The 18021-nt window shown below is 33.3% G+C and overlaps 4 protein-coding genes across 6 annotated transcripts; 1 reads left to right on the top strand and 3 right to left on the bottom strand.

The window, feature by feature from the left end:
- Positions 1 to 58: 58 nt before the first annotated feature.
- LOC124438289 (tubby protein-like) lies at positions 59 to 5051 on the bottom strand. The gene is made up of 15 exons (XM_046988349.1): positions 4930 to 5051; positions 4766 to 4807; positions 3566 to 3632; positions 3442 to 3487; positions 3127 to 3237; positions 2868 to 2962; positions 2528 to 2737; positions 2396 to 2457; positions 2201 to 2315; positions 2006 to 2118; positions 1740 to 1854; positions 1569 to 1667; positions 1357 to 1450; positions 762 to 845; positions 59 to 602 (listed from the first exon to the last, which is right to left on the bottom strand). The coding sequence occupies exons 1-15, from the start codon at positions 4953 to 4955 to the stop codon at positions 469 to 471; spliced, it is 1413 nt and encodes a 470-aa protein (XP_046844305.1). The 5' UTR covers positions 4956 to 5051; the 3' UTR covers positions 59 to 468.
- A 315-nt stretch (positions 5052 to 5366) lies between these two features.
- Positions 5367 to 7352, top strand: LOC124439069. The gene is made up of 5 exons (XM_046989281.1): positions 5367 to 5476; positions 5601 to 5656; positions 5734 to 5881; positions 6507 to 6601; positions 6673 to 7352. The coding sequence occupies exons 1-5, from the start codon at positions 5392 to 5394 to the stop codon at positions 6811 to 6813; spliced, it is 525 nt and encodes a 174-aa protein (XP_046845237.1). The 5' UTR covers positions 5367 to 5391; the 3' UTR covers positions 6814 to 7352.
- LOC124439059 (very low-density lipoprotein receptor-like) lies at positions 7250 to 12854 on the bottom strand. Of its 2 annotated transcripts, XM_046989267.1 has the most exons (14): positions 12154 to 12854; positions 11187 to 11309; positions 10801 to 10926; positions 10520 to 10642; positions 10290 to 10406; positions 9821 to 10177; positions 9622 to 9756; positions 9418 to 9540; positions 9202 to 9336; positions 8865 to 9098; positions 8642 to 8795; positions 8169 to 8572; positions 7776 to 8002; positions 7250 to 7617 (listed from the first exon to the last, which is right to left on the bottom strand). In XM_046989267.1, the coding sequence occupies exons 1-13, from the start codon at positions 12221 to 12223 to the stop codon at positions 7983 to 7985; spliced, it is 2121 nt and encodes a 706-aa protein (XP_046845223.1). In that variant the 5' UTR covers positions 12224 to 12854; the 3' UTR covers positions 7250 to 7617; positions 7776 to 7982. The 2 variants fall into 2 exon arrangements, with proteins under 2 accessions (XP_046845223.1, XP_046845225.1); XM_046989269.1 differs by lacking the exon at positions 9418 to 9540.
- A 245-nt stretch (positions 12855 to 13099) lies between these two features.
- LOC124439061 lies at positions 13100 to 17993 on the bottom strand. 2 transcript variants are annotated; one of them, XM_046989272.1, is made up of 13 exons: positions 17812 to 17993; positions 17016 to 17165; positions 16404 to 16615; positions 16237 to 16330; positions 15807 to 15851; positions 15605 to 15730; positions 15107 to 15339; positions 14934 to 15015; positions 14412 to 14543; positions 13995 to 14170; positions 13623 to 13661; positions 13541 to 13592; positions 13100 to 13461 (listed from the first exon to the last, which is right to left on the bottom strand). In XM_046989272.1, exons 1-13 carry the CDS (start codon positions 17975 to 17977, stop codon positions 13373 to 13375), a joined length of 1596 nt encoding a protein of 531 aa, XP_046845228.1. In that variant the 5' UTR covers positions 17978 to 17993; the 3' UTR covers positions 13100 to 13372. The 2 variants fall into 2 exon arrangements, with proteins under 2 accessions (XP_046845228.1, XP_046845227.1); XM_046989271.1 differs by having other exon boundaries at positions 13541 to 13661.
- Positions 17994 to 18021: the final 28 nt, after the last annotated feature.

Below are 18021 nucleotides of genomic sequence, written 5' to 3' on the forward strand. Positions count from 1 at the left end.
TCTTTGAAGAAGTTTCGCAAACTAAATACCATAATATCATATAGAACAAACACGTTTATACATTAAAAGAGCTTGATAAATAATTTATTTTAAAAATACAAACACAATAATTATTTAATACTTTATGTCTGTACAATAAAATTCAAGTTTTTTATAAATCATTTAAACTGGTATAAGTATAAGTACATTTTAATGCTTTGATTATAACATACTTAAAGTAGTTTTAGATTGCTTAATGTTAATCACTGTACCAAACAAATATTAGAAATTCAATATTTTGATTCGCATTTTTATTATGTTGTTGTAATCTCAGCAAAGTTCAAAGGTAAAAATATCAGACAATTTAACCGCCTCGCCATTAAAAGATATACATTGAAATAATTTTCATCACCTCTCCAATCAAATTATAGAATACGCACAGGATTCATTTTTAAAATTCGATCTTCCTCTTACTAGTTCTTTTCAATCTTACTCACAGGCAATCTTTCCATCAAAACTGCTTAAGGTAACTGCAAATGCTTGGACTGCAGACATCGGATAGTTGTAATCCATGGTAAATATATCCTCTGCAACGCGGCCAAACTGCATCACAATGTACTCAGCTAAAAATATCATCAAGAAACTGCTTGTTTCACACGTCCAACACAGGTAAACATAGGTATACATAGGTAAACTTTTGTTTTAATGAATTTTGTACAGCCATTTTAAACAGGTTTAAGAAAATTTACGCGAACATTTATTTCTAGTACTATTTTACATACGTTCGTTCTCGTGGATTATTTGAAAATTTTTTACAGATGCTTGAGTTACACGTCCATGGAAATTGAGTACGTACGACTGTGTGTCTAAAAGCGTAGAAAAAATGATAACGAAGACTGCAGTTAGGGAAGGATGCACACCTCTCAAGCACTGGCTAGAAAAGTGCAGGAAAGGTGCCATGCCAATTTTAATAGAAAATTAGTGTTTAATAAATCAACAATTAGCTTTTAATGGAGCAAAATTCTCCCCATCATAATAGAAAGGTTACGGAATTTAACAGAAAAATTTGACATGCTACTGCAACCAGAAGCCACCAAAATCTATTTTAAACTAGAGCACCCCTCCCATCCCCCTTCCCAAAAAACATCGTGGATCCATCGCTGGTGAAGATACCATGTGCCACACAAGCATAGAAATGATCAAGTAAAAAAATTAACAAATGTCAGGGAATTACAGATGACACACACTGGGAAGAGGGAGGAGGGAGCAAGATGACCACCCACTCTCCAATACTTTTCAAAGATAATTCGTAGTATTTTTATCGGTAAATAGAAACACAAGTACATGTTTACATCAACAGAGTAAAATCATCAATACCATCATTCCATACAGGTGTTTTGTTATGAAGTTCTAGTATATTGTCTAATCTCCCACCACGTTGTCGATAACGTTCCAATAAAGTATCACTCTCCTATGAACACATTATGTAAACAGTGAACTCGGTAAACAGTGAAATATTTTTTTGAATTCACCGCATGCAAATAAAGAAACCCCTTTGAAGAATTCCCTACGAAATTAAGAATACGCACCACTTTTGGTTGAACGGGAATTCTCTTGTCACTAGAATCCATACTTGGTATTAGAACAGTCATCTTTCTGGGACCTTTAAAACCAAGCACATTCGTATCCTAGAACGACAAAATAATTTTCATATACGATAAAGTTAAATCTGACAGTTAGAACACTCAATTCTTACATACATATAACACTGCACCAAGCTCTTCACGGATATTTGATCCATCGGCCATAACGCCACCATTCTTTGGGTTTACCCCATCGTTATAAATTGTAAATCTTGTCCCAACTAAATTTGATCTAAATAATAAAAAAGATGTCAGTCACAAATTACAACACCTTTACATACACAGATCCAATATTTAATTTGACTAGTTGAAAACATTTCAAAACATTATTTCAGTACTTAGCTGAAAAGTGTCACTATGAAGCAGAAATTATTAACCATTACCTTAGTTTCCCAATGTAACTTTCACCTTTCCTGGAAAGATCAGTTGGATCTGTAGATATTAAGTAGTTTGATGTTGCGCTCTTTTTTCGTTTACGACCAGCAAGAAGAAAAACCTAATAATAAAAAGTTTATTTTGTTTATATGTTGTGCATGCATTATCAAAGGTACACCCCCCAGATATCAACATTGTGAAACCTTTTTTCCATCAGTTCTCTCCAAATGAAGGAAGTACGTAGGATACATATTACGATCCATTCCTTTCTTATCCCTAGATATCCTACATTTCACAGTAACTCCTTTTGGTGCAGCACTAAAATATAGAATCAAACTCCATGAATAGTTAGCAAAGGCAAATTTCAACAATCTTGCAGTAAACCAAAGCAGATATACCCATCAACAAACTCATCAAGATCATCAAATTCCACATCTTTTTCCTCAGAAGTTTCATCTTTCTTCAATAAATATTTTCATCAGTCAGATTAAATGTACTTTAAAAAAACAGAAAAATATGAATGGGCTTACAAGTTCACCATGTGTCTTCTGGTTAAGCTCCTCTCCACCTTGGGAAGAAGAGTTAGAGGAGAGGTTTTCCACAGGTGAGATTGTTGGTAAAGTTTCCTCTTCCAATTCATCATCATTGAAACCACCCTTGTGACTATTATTTGCAGAATAATCTGAGGTAGTGTTCAGTCCCATAGCAGCTAAACGCCTTTCTGTCTCTGTTGTACTTTCCTACATACAACATAACAAGTACATAGAAAAATTCTGAAGCCAATGCACCAAATTAGACACGTACATATGTTTGTGAACGGAGAAAGAGATGGATAAGAATCAATTGAATGTTTAAAAAGGGCAAACTAACTTTGATTTTTTTGTTGTCAGTTCCCACATTCACCAACAACCCTACTTCTGGCTCTTTTCGTCGGGGAACAATAGTTATTGAACCATCGTTGGGACCTATGGAATAATTTTTTTCACCATGAAAAAATACCCTTATATATGCATGACATTTAATAATTCAAATCAATACCAAAATCAACACCAACACCAAAATCAATACCAAAATCAAAACCAAAACCAACACAAACACCAAATTTACAAAGATATTAAAAAAAACTTACTAGTAGAATGATAGCTTGTGCCACCAATACCACTTGATATTATTCCTCGATCTACCCCAGTCCCAGGACGAGCAGAAACAGGTCTCAACATATCATTGGATTTCATAATTCCTAAAGGTTTCATGGTAGAAAATTTAAATAACAGCATTAATGAATACATATTTTCTTAACAATGCAAATTGATTGTTTGTCAGACACTAAACTTCATTTCATTGGTTTGCTATTTTTAACCAGTATACCATTGGTAATTTCTCTATTATGACGAGACTTCGTTTTGCAAACACCAAAATAACAATATCAACTTTTAAATGATACCTGACTGTGCTCTCTTTTGCTGTTGCCTTCTTTCAATCAATGCTTTCTAAAATATTCAATGCATTTTATCTACACATCATAAGTCAAAGGTTTTGACTTTCTTTTGTTTACAAAATAGGCAAACCTGCTGGGCAAGTTTTGTCTGTCGATTGCTATTTGGGCTGGTAGCTCTTGCATCAGTTTCATATACACTAAATAATTTAAAAATGAAGAAAACATTGAGTATTTGACACAAAAACATGTAGGAAACAAGAGCAGATAAGGTAAGGCAGAATACATTAAAAATTTGTATTTAAAATACCTCATAAACTATTCTATTGGTAAAACTTACTTCAAAATATTCTTTAGAAAGTTTTAACAAACATTGAATTTGAAATGAGGCACTGTATTCTAATGTATTCTGACTAACCCTAAATCTTGCTACAGGTAGAAAAATATCTGTACAATACCAAACAACTATAAATAAAAATATAGACAATATTTATTTGAATAAGGTTCTCAAAGGTCAACTTGGAAATCATGAATGGTAGAAGAAGGTCATAGTGAAAGTAAAAACAAAATGAAATTTTCAAAGTAACAGTATGTTTCTCAGAAAAAACTTTTCCAGAAATAAAATTTTTACAAAACATGACATGAATGTATTATGCTTTGATTAATTTTGATTAGATGGGAGCTTAGTAATTATTTTTCAATATGTACTCACAAACTAGCTATTTTTCCTATGCAACAGTTTCCAAAGACCAATCACAATGAGACTAATCTACATTAACTCATGCTAAAATCCTATTTTCAAAATCATTTATCAACATCCTGGGTTCGTTTGTACTGTATTGCAGTGTTGAGACAATGTTATAAAAGTGATTTCAAGATATATAAATTTAGATTGTTTATATTTTGGAGCAATAACATAGTTCCATCTCGCCTGCGGAAAAATAAAACATCTTACACACGATATAATATCTACGTTTTGTCCTTCGTCTCACAAAGGAACCTGCAATGGATTTCCTTTTAACAAAATATACATAGCATTGAGTTGTCACAGCAACGAAGCCAACATAAATACCGCATGGAGACATTGAAGATTGATGTAAATAATTCAATGAACAAGATTGTAAAAAGTATTAAAACTGTCAAGTAAAAGAAGTACAAATGATTCATAGATAAACGATTATCTGTTCAAAACAGCAAATTGACGTGTTTTGTATAAATTTATTTCCTATGTTTTAAGATAAAAATTTCATCAATCCAGAACGCAATTCGAGTAATATATGTAAAAAAATAAGCACTTGGAGCTATTAGGACGGAGTGCTTTATTTCAACATACCTTCCTGTAGGACCTGTAGTTTGCCAAGTAGCGGCAGGTGAGCTAAAGTAAAAGACAAAATATACATTAACGCCAAACACACTTTATTAGCAAAGCGTTTATTTCTAATAACATAAACGTTGATGAAATTACAAGGAATAGCAAGAATCTATGAAAAACCTTACCCAGTGCTAGGAGAAAAATACGACATTATATCTTGCAGAAATGTGGGACGCGATGTTGACAATTTTTACGACAATCACAAAGTTAGCAACACAACACAAACTAAATGAAACTCTGATAAAAGGGGCAAACGGAAATATAGGAGATACACGTCTGTGATTGGCTTATACATGTACCATGTGACATGTGTAATTTGTAGATTTCCGCTACTCAACGGGTAGTCATTATCCACAATTGCAGTAATCTCATAACAAATAATTTTTGCGATTTGGCAATATGAAATGTGGTTATTTTAAATGTGAAAATTTAAAATTTAATCGTTGTCTACTCTTTGTTAACAAATTAGAAAAACTAATCAATCTGATAAAAATTCAATATAGTGGATAGCAGATACTTTGTAAGTTTGACAGATTGAAAATAGTCTTCCCCAAATCTTACAACAACAAACAAGAAACTTTCGCAAGATGCCATCAAACGTTGAAATAAAAGCTAAAGTTTCCGACTATAAGCACTTTCTATCGCTTTTGGAAAATCTCAGTGGAAAAACAGGTTTCAAATCTTGAAATTTTGAATGAAATCCACCAATTTCACCTCATCCACCTTCGCACAAAACCTCATCATTTGAGAGAAGGTTTTTAATTGGTAAGTGTATAGTAAATTGCATTTTTAACAGGTGAAGTAATTCTCCAGGAAGATATCTTTTTTCATTCACCACAAAATAGACTAAAGGTTAGTTTGTTTTTCACTTTTCGGTAGCATTTTGTCATTTTATGTAAATATTCCAAACAGGGATATCTTATTTTCAGCTGCGTATTTTGAAAAATAGCCCGTCACAACTGATATCATATTCAAGGCCAGATCAAGTTGGTCCTAAACTGTCAAAATTTTTCATTTCTGAAATTTCCAAACCAAATGACTTAAAGATTGTACTAAGCACATCACTTGGTATAAAAGGTTCGTAGGGATATGCTTTTATAAAAATATCACCTTGAAAAGTTTCCTAGGACTTTCAAATGTTGGCTTTTGTTTGGTATTTGCAACAGATTTACCAAATAAAATTCTTTTACGGTGTCATTTTCATTTTTGATCACAAGTGAAATAAATCAAAAGCTAACAACTATCTTTCTTACTTTCATTATACACGGTATTAAGGGGCCACTTAGTAAGGAATCGTTTTTATGAAATTGTACTTTCATATCAGCATTTCAACATAGCTGTAAAATGTAATTTTCATAACGAAAAAAAAATCGCGTTTGTATGGATAAGTTTCAAATGATTTTTTGTAAGATAAAAATCACTGCATTGCTTTAAAATACGTATATCTGAACGCTAAAAACCAATTCGATAATCAATTAGCCAATTATTAACAATAATGAATATTCGTTGCTTACTTTTCGTCGAAGCCAAAATTCTCGTCAATTGATTATGCGTTATTTATAACCATGCTCTAAAGTAATAAAAATTCAATTTAACGCGATATATGCACTTTATAACTTATTTTAGGCATAATCAGCAGTGTATAGATTATCTTTGGTTCCTTGATCAGATACATATTGATTATTAATCTCTTATCAAACAGGTGTCATTAAGAAAGAACGACTTTTGTTTCATGCTGGACAAACCAGGATACATTTGGATAAAGTAGAGAATTTAGGATGCTTTGTGGAGTTAGAGGTACGTTAACATATTAGACATATGAATAAGCATTTTTAATAAATTTTCGTCAAATGCTACGAAATAATCAGGTAATATTACGTGAAGATCAGACGTGTGAAGAGGCAGGCAAAATAGTCGAAGACTTGATGCAGAAATTAAACGTTAAAGAAAGTGATTTGATAAAATGCGCCTATATTGATCTTCTCGAACAAATATCTGAGGATTTATGACCAGGAGGTACATCTCGACGTTCATGGGATGCCTATGGATAAGTAATGTATTGTACACTAATGGATATCTAATGGATACTCAAAATGGAGTTGCTTTGCTTCATGCACAGGAATGTCGCAAATACCTTCATATTATCAGCATTTTTACCAGTCGACGCAACGATGACATAACGTGAGTTGTGACTGGCTCGCATGAGTTCTGATGTAGCTGGCATGAGTTGTGATGTAGGTAGCATGAGTTGTGATGTAGGTAGCATGAGTTGTGACGTAGCTGGCATGAGTTGTGATGTAGTAGCATGAGTTGTGACGTCGCTAGCATGAGTTGTAACGTAAGTTTGTGTTAACGTCGCTAGGGTAGATCAGATGTGACTAGTAAATTCTCATATCATTTAAAAGCCGATCAGTTGCAGAATAAAATTATGAGGACAAATGGAAATGTGATTTTCTCGTTTTCTAATTAGCGTTTTCCCTTGGGGAATACTGTATCTAAATAGTCTTTATCTATAATTGATTATAATACAACTTTCCTATACATTGAAGTCTCTTTTGATTGGTTTACGGATCACGTGAATTGTACATGTGACATTGCACCAACGTCCTTAGTGAGATCTTCGTCAAAATCAGATTGCAAGGGAGTAGTTGAGTTGTCTTTGTAGAACAAGATGCTGCTATCTGCTATCTTGCGCCTTCTTAGCCAGTAGAATATGGCAGCAAAAATGAGGAGGAAACAGGCTAAGACCGCAACTGTAACTCCAGCAATAACTGAACCTGAATTTGATGAATCCCTCCTGTTCTTTAATCCAACTAGATTAGAAAAATGAGTTTGATTGTCATAACATTGAATTCCAACAGAACTTGATCATGAACGATTAATGTAAAATTAATTATCGCCATCAACGTTTTTTGCTACAATATGTTTATCAAGGACTAATCTTTATTGGCAATCACATTTCTATAATTACCATTGGTTGGTCTTTTTGGTGACTCCTCCACTGAAGTAGAAACATTTATTTTTTCCCATGAAACAATGCTCATAGTTGGCTTTAGTTTCATTACACCAGCACAGCTTTTTTCATCTTCACCTAACTGCATTCCTTGTGGACAGCGACAGCTGTAATGTTTCTTGGAAGTACTCGATAACAGGCAAAGATGAGAGCAACCACCGTTATTTACGCTACATTGGGTAAAACTAGAGGGAAAAATGTAGTACCGTATACACATTGTTGACAAGAAAGTAGAGGATATTTGCAGAATGCATAGGATTTATTAAGACTAGCTAGCAGGAGATTCGCCTCATCTATAAGACTCGCACACTATATGTAAAGTATAGTACAGAATTTTGTATAACGAATTACCTTGTTTTTGAAGAAGCGGATGAACAATACTTAGTCCGGTAGGTCGTCTAAGACTGTCCTTGAGTATCCCGACACTTTTTCCTGTTCTTTTATTTGCCACAAAGATGGTGTTCAACGAGAAGTCAGTATAATACAAACGATCTTCAAACAAAGCTAACCCTAGAGGATGTATTAGTCCATTCGATATTAACATTTTTCGTCCACGACCTTCGTAGGTGATAGTTTCAATTCGCCGCATCTTTGTTTCAACGTAAAAAAGTCTTTTAGTGATAGTATCAACAGTTATTGCAGTTGGCATTTCTATATTCGTATCAAGAAGAGTAATACGGGAAAATGGATCGCCATCCATGCTCCCTCGTTCTATCTTTGGATGAGAGCCATCGTAACTTGTCCAGAAGAGGTATCTAACAGATAAGAGAGTTAGATTAAAAAATTAAACATAGTATTTATCTTTAAATAATTTCTCCTCTTACCCAGCATACGGATCAACTGCTATACCACGTGGAATATTTGGTGAACAGTTAAAGAGTTTAGAACTGTTTCCGCCATTCAGATCCGATACTTGAATATACCCAGAGAACTGGTCACTCCAATATATCTTTCGGCCAATCCAGTCTATGGCTATACCTGTGTGTTTTATGTATAATCTCAAATTTTATCACGCGCAAATTTAGACAACAAACATATTTTTCTTACCTTTACACTGCACTGCTTCATCAACAAGTGTCTCTACCAATTCTTTGCGATGAAGTTGAGCGCGTTGAATGTTTTCACTAAGAGCATCACTCCAGTATACGTAGCCATCTTTTAGATCATAGGCTATAGCGCTCGGTGCTTTAAGATTGACGACAACATTCCCGAAATGCCTTGCGGATATTGTTAGATTATGAACTGTGCTCTCAGCACCAAAGAGTAAATACGGCTCTGAACCTGAACAATCATTGTTATGGAAATATTCATAGATCAATAAAACTAATATTTCTTCCTTCCTTAGTAAAATATAAATAGTTAGCATAAACATTACTATCTTTACCTGTCGCTCTGCATGTTTCATGGTTGACACCAAGTTCTCGAAAATAACCCTCCACACAACTACATTTGAAATTCCCTTTGAGATTTTGGCATAACTGACTACAGGAACCATACACTTCCTTGCATTCATTCACGTCTTAAATTATACCAAAAATAATTTCATTATACATGGCAAATATTAAAACTGTATAACTTACTGTACAAAAGTAAAGCAAACCTTCACATGATTTGCTGTCGTTAGCAAGTTTATAACCCAGACGACATTCACATTTGTATCTAATAGGTAGATCACTACAAATATGACTGCAGTGTCCGTTATGGTCCTTGCATTCGTCAATATCTGGTAGAGTAAAATGACAACGAATGGTTTTGTCGCTTAGAGATATTTTATGATTATAATAATGGACTTCTGAAGACTTACCACAATTGAAAGCTTCGTCTTCACCTCCAGGACAATCTTTTAAATGATTGCAAACTTTGCTTTCATTTATGCAATACGATGTTGTACCACAGCGAAAAGAACTGTCTGAGACAGCTGTGCACAATGTCAGCGGTTCTATAGTTATGACGTGCGTACTTTAGCATGAATTTAGAGCATACTCACTGCACCAATAACTCACCACAATTTATTTCATCCGAACCGTCATCACAGTTTTTGACATCATCACATCTAAAATCCTTGGAAATACATTTTCCTGACTCAGTACACGTGAACTGATTTGAAGAACAATTGAGAGAACAGTTTAGTTCGTCAGAGTCGTCATTGCAGTCGACTTCCCCATCACATCTCCAGTCTTCTGGTATACATTCTCCATTACTGCATTGAAATTTATGCTGAGGACAAGATGGTTTTGAAGGAGCCGGTGGGCAACCTATTTCATCTGTGCCATTAGAGCAATCCTCGTCACCATCACATTGAAATGATAACGGTATACATATTCCATTGGGACACGTCAATTGATTGACTGGATTACATGCTAAATATGAAACAACACTTTGGGAATACAAAATTTAGATAAAAAAAAAAGATTCAAGTGTGAATGCAACATACGTACATGTGGCTTAAGAACTTTTAATTATTGAACATACCACAGTCTTTTTCATCGCTATTATCAGCACAGTTCTTTACACCATTGCATTTCATTTCCTGAGCAATACATGTGAGATTGTTGGCACACTTGAATTCCGTCGATAAACAAACCAGATCTTAAAAAAAACGAGAAAAGAAGTGCAGTAGTTAATAGTCAAGTGATCGTTTTTATTTTCGTCAGTACGATTCCAACAAAGCTTCGTCTTTTGTAATTAAATGTCAAGTTTACCAGGACAATCTATTTCATCGCTTTTGTCGTCACAATCGTGTTCACGATCACATTGATAAACTTTCTTGATACAATCACCATTACGACATTGAAAACCATCGCTTCGACAGGATGAACCATTACCTAGATCATGAATAGTAACATAAAATCCAGAAATTTTAACCTGTTACTTTTCATCCATGAAATTGACCTAAATTAAAACTTTGTTCTATAAAAATAATAATCCACTGGAAAACCGATCTACACTATGTTTTAATGCAGTACTCGACAGATTAACCTACACTGTCGTTTTGGGGCCTCATCGTCTTCATCCGGGCAATCTTTGGAACCGTCACATATCCAGGAGTTGGGGATACATCGTCCACTGCGGCACTGGTAATGGTCGGGCAGACACGTCGTTGGAGGACCTTAAAAATGTAGCAATATGGCTAAACAATCAAATGATATTTTTGTACATCGATTTGAATCAATTTCAAAAAATAATAAATTAAAAAATTATAAGAATCATGAAGAGAGGAGAAAGATGTGGAGGCCATCCGCCAGCAGTGGCGTGACAGGCTGATGATGATGATGATGATGATGATGATGATGAATCATTTCATTTATAAGATAAGGTTAATTGAACAGACACTGATTCCAACATTTGGTAAGTCCGAGTAATCCTTACAGTTAAGTTCATCTTCGCCATTAGTACAGTCATCTTCACCATCACATTTCCATCGAAGATGAGTACATGTTTGACTTATGTTACACATAAATTCATTTTCAGAACATGAGAACTCTTTTCGACCTTTGAAGAAACATAATATGACGTCATAGCACACAGGAAATCTAATTTCGTTATACAAACATTTGTAATCGCCATCGATGTTATTCCAATTCTAAAATTATTAGAACCTTGCAAAAATTCACCTTTAATTGAAACACGAAAGGAAAATTTCATGGGCAGGCAATGTTCGTTAAAATTTTGGGGAAATAAAATATATACTGATGTTATTTTTGTAACAATAACAACTGTACAAATATGAAAGTGACAACTGACAATATAACAACAGCACGGGCTAAAAAACAATATATTCATTATTTATAAGCAGCAAAAAGCATAAAGTTGCGTTTCAATGAACTTTGGACAGTCAGATATCGAAAGTCGCTGATGCAATACTGATTTGACGAGCGCGGGGGTGAAGAAAAATACACACACTCGTGTTTTTGATGAAACAATTTTTCAGCCATTTTAATTAAAAGATATGTTCGGTAACACAGCTTCTTGTTTTCTTATTTTGTCTCGTCTACGTAAAATAAAAACACACCATCAATTTGTTTTGCTACATTCGATAAAAATTTTAAATAATTGATCAGTAGGCAAAATTATCAATCATATTTACTCATTAAATAGCGCTTCGAAACGTTCTCAACGGGCGACTGAAGTATAAACAAAGAGCAAATTCGTTGATCACAGTTATTGTTTTGATATTTTCGTTGCAGTACGAGTATTGTATGTTTTCATCTAACAGTTTTTTCCATGACTACGCGAGCAAAACTTTAAAAGCCTCAGAAAGGAAGATTTTATTTTGTTCGATTGTGTGAGACATATGAAACACCAGCGAAGCAATGATATAACTAAAAATACTCACCCCACACTGAAGATACGATGGCAAGAGACACAAGAAAGAAACATGTTAAAACAAAGTTATATTTGCACATTCTTTCTTCCGCGCGTTCAAAATGAATCCAAGAACACGTCTTCTTTATCCCAGACTAGTAACCACTTAACTGTATAGTATATATAAAGTGTGAAAAACAAGTAAATTTTTGTAAATGTTCTAATCCTTTCGGGATTATTAGGTCTGCCACGTCCGCTACGTTCTTTTGTTTATCATGATCATGAATGAATGTCGATGAATGGACTTGTTGGAGTGGCGCGAAATTGCCTAGCAGGTGATTGCTAAAGTACTTCTTATTGGTTAACGTATGACACGTCATAACGCAAATGAAACGAGCTGTGCTTAAAATAGCAAATGTTTTCTGTTATAGTTCTTGCATTTATTAATTCAAATAACTATCTTTTTATTCATGTAAGTTCCTTGAGCAAATTAATGGCTCAATTTTATCGAGACAAATGATAGGTATTTTTCAACATTATCTCAATTATATTTGCTGCTACGGATATTCTGCCGCCGATGATTTTGTGTATTTGAAAAAAATTCCCATGATAACAATATGTTATGAAATAATTTGTAGAGAAGCGAAAGAGCAATGCAATTGTGCTTTCACTTGTAACACAAGAGCTTTGTTCACTATGCGTAGGTAATTATTCCCAAATATCTCTTAAGGCAGCCAATCAAAACACTTCACATAAGCAGCCAATTAAAACACTTCACATAAGCAGCCAATTAAAACACTTCACATAAGCATCCAATCAAATTTCATACCAATTTTTGTGAAACTCGTTTCCATCATTTCTTCGCTCTGAAAGACACTTTATCTGAGTTTTAAAGTACAGAAATAACTCTTACTTAGAAAACTTGTAATATTCAATTACACTTTGCAATAATTGAGATTGTGTGCTCGAACAAACCGTAAATAGAATCGTGCATTTATTAACATACTAACAATAATACTATCTTAAAATAATAACCCTACTGCACAAATTACGAAATTCAGTTCTACCTTTATGTACAGGACAGAAATACTATAAAATCGTTTGGGTGAAGGTAGTTACTTGTCATTAGAATCAGGCCACTGGATCTGAATCATATATCAATGGATCAGAGTCATCATTCATTACCAGATCAGTATAACGCGCGATCCTTCGGCGTTTGTAACGAACAGTTGCTATGGCAACAACAAGAATCACGACAATGATGACAATGACCGCAATAACAATCCCAGCAACAACAGCAGGTGACAAACCAGAATGTGTGGAGATTTAAAACTATTGCCTAAACGATAAAGATCAATAAGAGATCGAAAATAACTTAAATATAGTTGAGAGAAGTGTGACGTATGTAAACAATCCACCTTCGTTCGGATCGTATTGAATTTCACGACAATCGTTCGGATCGTATTGAATTTCACGACAATCGTTCGGATCGTATTGAATTTCTGCGTTTCGCAAGATGCCAAATCCCTCAAAACTCACCTACAAAACAATATAACATGTTATCATAGATCCCAGGGGAATCGAAAGATATTGAGTAGGATCATTATGGATCTCTGTGAAATTAAAAAACATAGAATGTGTAGGATCATCATATGTCCTTGTGGATTTGAGAAGCTATTGAGGAGGATAATAACGGATTCCAGAGAAATTGAGAAGAGATAAAATTGTAGCATTAAAAATGCTTGGGGAATTAAGAAAAAATTGAATAAAATCATCATGGAACGGAGTGGAAATAAGAAGAGTCAGGTTAAATGTCCTTTTCTAATTACAATAAACACACAATAAAACGTAAATTGAAATAGTTAAACTCACGTTAAACAAGATCATGTCTTGGAATCTTTTCATTTGAAAATTTTTTCCATTCTTAAATTTCATGCATTTTACTTTGCCATTCTGTGAGGAATTCACAAAAAGAGTTGAATTACAAGGATCGATTCTTGTGTAAATTTGTAGGGTATCGCTACCACTTTTTCTATAGCAATGGATTCCTAAAAAGAAAAAACACGCGATTCAAAGAAATAGCTTACAAGCCTGCAAAGACAGTCCATGTTTAAACATTTGTGTTTCTCTCATACCAAAGACAGTCATTGCAATAAGTACATCATACTTCATCTATACTCAACGCAACCAATAAAAAATGAGAAATGCTTTTAGCATTTTTATTTTAAGAATATAAGCAGCAATCCATTTACACGTGTCTCCTAAGTATAGATAATCGTTTAACAATACCTTCACATGTTTTCATGACAGAACATTTCTGTACCACATCTTTTTTATGATCTCGAAATAATCTTTCTTCGACCATCTTCGCAACAGCAGTCATTTTTTCACATTTTTCCGATTTTATCTGAGGAAATGCCACTACAGAAGACAGAGAATGAAAATAAAAAAAAAACACACAGTTGAGACAACAAAAAATGACAGATAAATGATACAAAGTGTATATCATAAAAGGAGATCTTTAGAAATTATTTCAATGCCCTGTCATTATGCTGAGCATACTGCATACGTGTGCCCAGAATATTGTCAGCTACATGTTAGGGTTAGGGTGCATACATCAGATTCTTAGAAACTTTTCAGGTCATAGGAATTCAACATAGCTTCTAACATAGAACAATATTTTGGCAAGTAAAAAATTCTAATAGATTGCGTTTACTGTGTGATTAGCACTAGTGATCGGGTATTGAAATGAAAACAGTTGATATAATTTCTAAATGTGTCCTTTTTTATACACTTTTTATATCGTCTTACAGTATTTTCCATGACAATGTGAAGGATCTACACGGACACTTATGTTCTTTATAAGATCCTTCGAAACGAATAATAACGTCAACTGAAAAGTGAACAAGAATCACCAGATAAGATAAAAGATATTTAGGACTATATTGTATCATAAAACGATAGTTAAAGAAAAAATACACAACCTTCATTGACAAATAAATGACGTTTCTGTCCTTTGGACTACGTCTGATGTGAACCGTAAGGGTTCCTATCTTGAGTATTTTATAAGGTTTTTTATTTTTTAAACGGTGATCATAATGAATGTTTTTACGAGGCACATCAATAGCAACCCTCAAATCAATTGGGTCAGAACAATAGTCAATTAAAATTGTTGTGTTGAAGTCATAACCATTAAACACACCATCACATCTAAGTTCTAAATAAACAAATAAAAATACATTTTTATTGACTGTTGAAGTTTACGATAGTGGTTTTGACCGTTGCCATTTTACATTTCTGCATTCACAACAGCGTACAAAAAGTGGAGAATATAAAAATGTGCTATTTATTTAAACAACGTTAACGAACTCTTGAAATTTTATTTTGAGAACTGCAACAACCCACATGAATCTTGACGACTACAGTTATATTAAAAGTTCATTACCAAAGAAATAAGATGACTAAAACTTTTAAACACTTGCCTGTACAGTTAGTGGCTGGATAACAGAAGATGCTATTAGCCGCGTACGAGGGAAAATTATTGAAGCTCCTTTCTATTTGTTTCTTAGCATTATTTAATCCCTTGCACTCCGGATTTTTTGATTCATCTGAATCATAAAAACATAAGTTGTTGTAAATTTAAAGAGAAAACGTCAATCAGAATAGAATAAAACTTATGTTTACCTTCGTTTGTAACTGCAGCGGTAGAATAAGAAGTTGATGTTGGATCTGGAATGTAAAATCAAATAAGTTTTTAAAAAATCGTGATACGAAATAGACTGACAATAAATCAGGAATCAGGAACTTTGCTTCAGAGTTAAAACGAAAAGTACGTAGTATTTGCTGCCTGAATGAAACATTATTTTCAAGAAGCCCAAATTAGTTTCATGCATTGACAGGTCATCGTCTCCAACGATCGCGTTTTCATTAAATTGAAATTGAAATTGATTGGTTGACGTTTCAACATTAGTCATCATTGTAGTCATCATGACTGCTAAACATGTCTAAAGGTCGCTCAATATAAACAGGCAAAAGACTCTACTAACATGGACAATCTACATAAACTAATATGTAACGATACTTCTCAGTTCAAACTACCCAATTTGATACTTACCAACACTTGCATTGCAATGAACATGAACTCTCTGATTTTCCACGATTGGAAAGGAAACACAAGGAAAGGTCAAAAAACAACCTTTCACGTTTACCTGAAGTTAATTTTCATGTAAATTCAAAAAATATATAGTTTTCTCAATAAATCAACAGAAAAAAGCTACTTACAGTAATATAAACTACATTTCTTTCCCTTGCAAGTTTTACAACAAGATATGCTTTTGTTGCATCCTTTGAAGGTAGTTGATACTCAAAATCATTTGTGATATTAATGACTTTATTGTTTAAATAAACTTTCATTCTGACAGGTGTATGGCAAGCCTCCAGTATGACAATACTACGAAACTTCTTTCCATTTGCAGTTCCACTGCATTCCACTCCTGAAACAAAGGTTTTCATTATTCATAAAAAATTCTGGTTACATTTAGAATCATAAAAATGAAAAAAAACTTTTTGTATCAACTATGGCACAATAGAAAAATAAAATAGTTCAATATACTGTTCAAAGTATAAAAGGTAGCTGAATCTAATAATAATGTGGAAATAGAGAAAAATATCTTGTGATAAAGAACTGCATAGTTCATAAAGATCTCTAAGTAAACTTTGTATTCATTGACATGAATTTCCAATTGAATACTTTAAATGTGCCTTCTAATGATTTTAATTTAGGAACATTTATTTCCCAAATAAAAACCCAAATCTTCCAATTATTAAAAATGGGATACCTATAATTAATCATTGATTACAAGCATAATTAGGTGTTAAATGTTCATTGATTACCTGTGCAATTATTGTTTGGCTTGCACGATGCTGTTACTGGAATGTCTCTTCTTTGTTTCAAAGCTGTGGTAAGAGATTTCTGAATTCTATCAAGATCTTTACACTCTTGATTAGAATACTTCTGTCCTTGAATATTATCACAGAGGAAAACTAAATAATTATTGCAAAAATATCACCAATTTTGAAATCATTGCATTTTTATATGTTATAATAATAATTTATCTAATGAATGCATCTGTAATTACGTACTTTTGCAGGAAGTGCATTGAATTAAGCATTTTATAACTTGATAAGCTTAACTTCACGCAGAAAATTATTAGTTAACATTCATTTGAGGGTATTCAAGAACTTTTAACTAATAACTTCATTCTGAATTAAGTTTAATGCAAAATATTCAAGTTAAAATGATTATAAAACTACAATTTCAATTTGAGCATGGATGATTAATAAAATGAAGACTACCTACGTGTACCTCACGAGGATAAAGTCTCGTGATTATTTTGATTTTTTTTATACTTTTTGACACATTTACACCACGCGAAATGAAGAAAATTTGGAAAATAGTTTGGCATTCGAGAAAAATTCACAATGAAGTGACATAAGCTGTTGGAAACAAAAACTTTAAAAATATATTATACGAAAACCTAAAAGGACAAAACCCGCACAAAATATCTCACAGAGAAAAAGAAGTTATCTCATGCAGTATGCTACGTATTTAAAAATAAAAATATTTTGTTTTATCGTTCATTTGACAAGAGCTTGTAATTTGAGCTTTCATAAAAATAAATTCACTTACCAAAGAATGAAAGAAAGAAAACTGAAATATTCATGCTAGTTTGACGTAATAAAAGGACAGGTTTCCAAAACAGAAGAGAAGAAAAAAGACTTGCAATAACCGTCAGTAAATTTTCACCATCTGGCGTCGTAAATACTTTCTCTTTTGTTGACAGTTGTGTAATCATACGAAGTTTAATGGCATACGTGCCCGCAAAACAATACACAGCGG

This window comes from Xenia sp. Carnegie-2017, unplaced genomic scaffold (genome assembly GCF_021976095.1).
Source record: "Xenia sp. Carnegie-2017 unplaced genomic scaffold, XeniaSp_v1 HiC_scaffold_19, whole genome shotgun sequence".
NCBI lineage: Eukaryota > Metazoa > Cnidaria > Anthozoa > Malacalcyonacea > Xeniidae > Xenia > Xenia sp. Carnegie-2017.

Bases quoted from the DNA above. Each gene is read 5' to 3' on its own strand.
- LOC124438289 (XM_046988349.1), bottom strand. From the start codon at position 4,955: ATGTCGTATTTTTCTCCTAGCACTGG. The intron at 3,488-3,565 runs GTTTGCCTATTT...TGAATATTTTAG, and splicing joins AGACAAAACTTGCCCAGCAG to AAAGCATTGATTGAAAGAAG. The intron at 1,451-1,568 runs GTGCGTATTCTT...ATGTGTTCATAG, and splicing joins TTCCCGTTCAACCAAAAGTG to GAGAGTGATACTTTATTGGA.
- LOC124439069 (XM_046989281.1), top strand. From the start codon at position 5,392: ATGCCATCAAACGTTGAAATAAAAGCTAAAGTTTCCGACTATAAGCAC. The intron at 5,657-5,733 runs GTTAGTTTGTTT...TCTTATTTTCAG, and splicing joins CACCACAAAATAGACTAAAG to CTGCGTATTTTGAAAAATAG. The intron at 6,602-6,672 runs GTACGTTAACAT...CGAAATAATCAG, and splicing joins GATGCTTTGTGGAGTTAGAG to GTAATATTACGTGAAGATCA.
- LOC124439059 (XM_046989267.1), bottom strand. From the start codon at position 12,223: ATGTGCAAATATAACTTTGTTTTAACATGTTTCTTTCTTGTGTCTCTT. The intron at 10,927-11,186 runs GTAAGGATTACT...TACATTTTTAAG, and splicing joins TGGCGAAGATGAACTTAACT to GTCCTCCAACGACGTGTCTG. The intron at 9,337-9,417 runs GTTTGCTTTACT...GTATAATTTAAG, and splicing joins CGACAGCAAATCATGTGAAG to ACGTGAATGAATGCAAGGAA.
- LOC124439061 (XM_046989271.1), bottom strand. From the start codon at position 17,977: ATGATTACACAACTGTCAACAAAAGAGAAAGTATTTACGACGCCAGAT. The intron at 15,731-15,806 runs GTAAACATAAGT...TTTATGATTCAG, and splicing joins CGCTGCAGTTACAAACGAAG to ATGAATCAAAAAATCCGGAG. The intron at 14,171-14,411 runs GTATTGTTAAAC...TTTTCTTTTTAG, and splicing joins TGTCATGAAAACATGTGAAG to GAATCCATTGCTATAGAAAA.